At 34.3% G+C, this 4,933-nt stretch overlaps 1 protein-coding gene across 1 annotated transcript; it reads right to left on the bottom strand.

Annotated features, from left to right (window-relative positions):
* Window positions 1-1,039: 1,039 nt before the first annotated feature.
* LOC100249362 (laccase-15) lies at window positions 1,040-4,590 on the bottom strand. Its single transcript, XM_059734544.1, has 7 exons — window positions 4,512-4,590; window positions 3,910-4,052; window positions 3,427-3,578; window positions 2,920-3,164; window positions 2,699-2,827; window positions 1,443-2,393; window positions 1,040-1,305 (listed from the first exon to the last, which is right to left on the bottom strand). The coding sequence occupies exons 1-7, from the start codon at window positions 4,588-4,590 to the stop codon at window positions 1,175-1,177; spliced, it is 1,830 nt and encodes a 609-aa protein (XP_059590527.1). The 3' UTR covers window positions 1,040-1,174.
* Window positions 4,591-4,933: the final 343 nt, after the last annotated feature.

Here is a 4,933-nt window from a genome sequence, read left to right as displayed (position 1 = left end):
TTATTTCTTATAAGAATTTTATAATTCCATTTTTTTTATATAAGAAGTTCTTTCATGTTTAATAAAACTTTTACAATATCAATATTTCCCCTTTAAAATTATTACTTTAGTTTTTATTTTAATTTTCAGTTAAAGCAAAAATTATGAAGCTATCCCGAATTTGACCTTACCATCCACCTAATTAATTTTTGTAAGAAAGAGTTACTTTTTAATATTTAGAAGGGCTTTTATTTATTTATTTTTAAATCATTCCCAAATGAAATTTATAAGAAACAAATAAAAAGTTTGCTCCAATATTAGAAAAAAATTGTTGACTAAGGATTCCTCTTGTATTAAAATAACAAGAATAATGTAAAGTTATAGAATATTGTGTCTGGGATTATTATATAGTTTTTCAATTTCTTGGATTGTTAAATGTCTACAAATATAATGTTGTAGAATAATCTTTGCGATATGCAATGGTGGAATTTGCCATGGAAGTCTTGATTTGACAACTTTTTCCCATTCCAATTTTATTCAATATGATAAAATATCATGTTGCATTAGAAAAGTTTGAAATTATCTTTCATTTGACATTTTTTACTTATCCACATTTTATTCCAATTCCATACAAGGTTAGGTATCATAGCAATAATTAAAAAAATTATAAATGATATAGTTTAGATTAATTGGATTTTTTAAATATTTTAAAATTAGACTATGATGTAAATGGATACTTGTGAAAAAGGTCATGAAATGATTTGTTTAACTTTTACTTTTACAACTCAAAATATTTTGCAAATAAGAAAATATTTTTGAAGTCTTACACAATTGACATAAAATCAGTTTTTTTTTCTATTTATTTATTTCAAATTAAAATAAGCACTTTTTTCTAAATTTAAAATAATCGATATATAATTTATATTTTTACCTCCTATTTTAGTAATAATATCACAAGACTACACTAACATAAAGGAAAAGGAAAAAAAATAAATAACTAAAATATCTTTATAGACTTTTAACAATCCAAGAAATTGACAAATTATATAATAATCCCAGACACAATATTCTACAACCTTACATTATTCTTGTTATTTTAATACAAGAGGAATACTTAGTCAACGTTTTTTTTAAACAAAGAGCTGAATAATGCAAACATTCAATGAAATCTTTGGCATGTTAATTCTTTGTAGCTTCAACATGGTGGCATGTCAGATGGCGAAGGCAGCACTTGAGCTTCTGGGTGTTTACCATTTTTCACTATGAACGCAGTGTCCATGCCCCAAGTCTGATGGCGTTCTACATGGCAGTGCATGAACCACACTCCTGCAACAGAGAAAATATACCAACATTACACCTAACTTATTGCAATATTAAGAAAAATTATTTCCTTGTATGCAGGTTGGCAGTTTCAAGGGTTTTTAAAAAAAAATAAAAAATTCACATGAGTGCTTGCAACATACCAGGGTTGGATGCCTCGAATCTGATTGCAGCCCAACCTTTCGTAGGAACGGAGATGGTACTCTGAAGGGGAGGATCCACCAGATTGTAGTGCAATGGGTCCTTATCTTTATCGAAATTCCCAAATCCCCATCCAACAACATAGAAACTGTATCCATGGAGATGCATGGGGTGGTGTGTCCCTGCAATCAAGTTTGTCCCTTGAAAAACAATCTCCACTGTGGAGTTATACTCAAGCACCCTTACTTCTGTTCCGTTTTTTGGCGTTTGATACTCTAAGGGAATAATATCAGTGGTAAAATCGAACACCAGTTCTGGAACACTAGGAAATTTATCTCCATATACACCACTAATGTTATAATAGTAAGCTTGCAATATGTCAATTGTAGGGAATTGGAAGCTTATGTTGTTTATACTTGCGAAGAACCGCGTCCCATTAGGCCCTGCACATGAATTATTGGGGCATAGGTACGAGTTCATACCAACCGTGTAAATTAGTTTAGTGCTCGGGCTCAATGGGACATTGCAAGGATGTTCCGCATCTGCTAAGCTTCGGAGGCCGGCCATGACCTGAACCGATGCATTTGTGTCATTGTATGTAGGCAAATAAGGCAAGGAGAGAGGTGAAGATGGAGTGTAGTATCCCCTGTACTGTATAATAGCTGTGGTGGTTGTGTTGTCAAAAAAATTACGAGCTGCCGGGGCAATGGAATAAGTTTTAGCTGCCATGTAATAGTGATCCAGGTGTTGGTTAGCTTCTAGTAAGACATCGTAGGTTTGGCCAGGATATATTGTGATATAATCTCGTGTCAATGGTTTTGTGTAGCTACCATCTGTTCCAACCACTGTCATTTTATGCTTGGCAATGGAGAAGAAGAGAGCCTCGTGCAAGGCAGCATTGATTATGCGAAGTAGATAGGTCTTTCCATGATCCACCGTTAGCTTGAATGTGTCTGCAATTAGAAAGGGAAATTTTTATACTTATGACTAGTGAAAAGAAAAAGAAAAATTTCCATGAGGATCCACTAATTATGAAGTGATTAGGGGTGTAAATTTGGCTCCATAGTTCAAAATTATATTCGGACTAGCCTTTTCTTATGTGTTAAATCATGGCTCTACCATCCTTATAGGTATATTCCTCTTTTTTAGCATTAAGCTTTAAATATGTTGATGTTAATAAGAAAAAGTAATATGGTCAACATACAAGAAAATGAAATCGTGTACAATTTTAAAATGGGAAGTTAAACTTAATTTGTACCTGATTTTGAGCATGGAAAAAGATCACCAGGTTGTCCATTTATCAATAAAGAATCAGAGGCATTGGGGTCAGCTCCAGTTGCAAGCGCTTCATCTCGAACCACATTCACATCACTCTTCCACCATTGTCCTGCATTTCAACAACTCCAATAATTTTAGACTTTGATTTGTTGGTTAATTCGTGATATGTAAATTAACCTTTAAAAGTAACAACACTTATACCTAATATGATGGGAACTTCTGCATTAGGTTTGGGAAAAGGATACTTGGTTCCATTCTTGGGATAGATGATTATAGCTCCATGAACGGTGGCTCGGGTCCAATCACTGTGAGCATGCCACCATAGAGTGCCTTCCTCAAAGGAAAGGATGATCTTTTGGCTAAACTTTGACCTTGGTTGAATTAGGCATTGTGTGATATACTCGGGACCATCTGTCCATGGATATCTAGGCATGCTCACCCCATGCCTGCAAAACAATAACTATACGTTAAAACTAGTACTAATTTTTGGACTAACAAAAGATGGCATGCAACAACATATTGTCATAGTAACAAGAGGCATCAACTGTATTTCAATGGAATTGAAGCAAATAACCATAAAGTATTGTTTAAATTTGACTTTATTTGCAAAGCAATATATTGCAGCCCCCTCTTCGAAATAAAAAAATGTATGTCATGTAGGCATGCTGCCGATTGCTATCGTTTTTTGGAGATACGCACAAGACCTACCAGTGAATGGTGATGTTTTCTTTTCCTTTGTTATAAATGTCGACAATGATCGTCTCTCCTTTCTTAGCATATATAGTTGGTCCCGGAAATTGTCCATTTACTGTTAAGATGTTCTTGGGACTACAAAGCCTTGTATATGAAGCTTCCTTCACCTGCAACCAATTAAAAGTTAACCATGCAACCTCATCCCTAAAGACATATTACATGCATGAATAGTTGCATCGATCCACTCATGCAAGTGTATAACCAATTAGAAATTGATAGCATACATGAATGACTCAATGACACAGGTACCCGAGACCCTATGGGGGTCATATGGTGGAAAATGAGAGTAATACTAGTCCCTAAATATTATGATCATAAGGTAGCGTTAAGGCTAGAATCATATATAGTATTTACCACAAAAGTAAGCCGACGGGTTGAAGCTTGGCAATAGATGCCACCACCAAAAAGTAGAAACGCTAAAATGTGCAAGAGGAAAACCTTCATGATCAGCCACATCTTCTTTGGAAGAAAAGCTTCTCTTGTCCTAAACACAACTCCTTCAATTTTCTTACTATTTCTAATAGCACGACTTATCTGCTCTTTGACATGAATAGATGAATTCTTAAAGGTATTTATAGAGGCTGGAGAGAACCAAAAATAGAATTGGTGAAAGCTGAACAGCAACTTTTATGGCTGCTGTCACCTTCTGTGGGAACCCAACAGCCGGTTTCTCCCGAACTTTTGCTGTATTTCTTTAATATATTCAAGACGATTCTCCTGGGGTTCAACAAGTCCTCGCCACGTATCAATATAAGATAAAGTAATTTGAATGTGTATTAGTTTTGAATGTTCTTCCAGGACCACTTCAATGTGCAGGACCAGTTCAATGAGCAGGACCACTCTAATTATGATATTTGATCACTTACCAAAATAAACCAAATGCATGAAGAATGCTAACAATTGTGAAAATCAATTTCTTGCAACTCAGCTTCAATCAGGTTGCGTATCGTGGAATACAAGTTTGACTTTGAGAATTGACCGAGAAATAAATTTAAAATATATGTAGAATACTTTTAAAACTTTGACCTCGCGTACAGTACCTTTATCAAGATTGGGCCTGGGAAGTGTTCTTGAGATTTCATGAATACTTTTAAAAGTCTTCATTAACTCTCCAGCCATGATGTTCAGATTTTCTCTTTGTATTTGGTAGGAAGGGAAAGGTCAGCGCTGCTTTCAGAAGGAATATAGGATTCCATTATAGGAAAGAAACAATCCATATGTTTAGATTTCCAAATTTGTGTGTTAAAAGGTTAGAGAGGAATATAGCCATATATTTTTATTCACGATTTGAGATGAAAAAATTATCAATGAAATGATCAATCTGTTTTAGAAGGTAACTCGAAATGTTTCATTTTTTTTCTTTCATATATAATAACGAACAATCACCAGCAAGTCCATGTATTTGTCATGTGACATGAATTTCAATCCCACCACCTTTCATAATTAAAATGCAAAAAAGACC

This window comes from Vitis vinifera, chromosome 18 (assembly GCF_030704535.1).
Source record: "Vitis vinifera cultivar Pinot Noir 40024 chromosome 18, ASM3070453v1".
Lineage (NCBI taxonomy): Eukaryota > Viridiplantae > Streptophyta > Magnoliopsida > Vitales > Vitaceae > Vitis > Vitis vinifera.
This window is presented reverse-complemented; position numbering and strand designations above follow the sequence as displayed.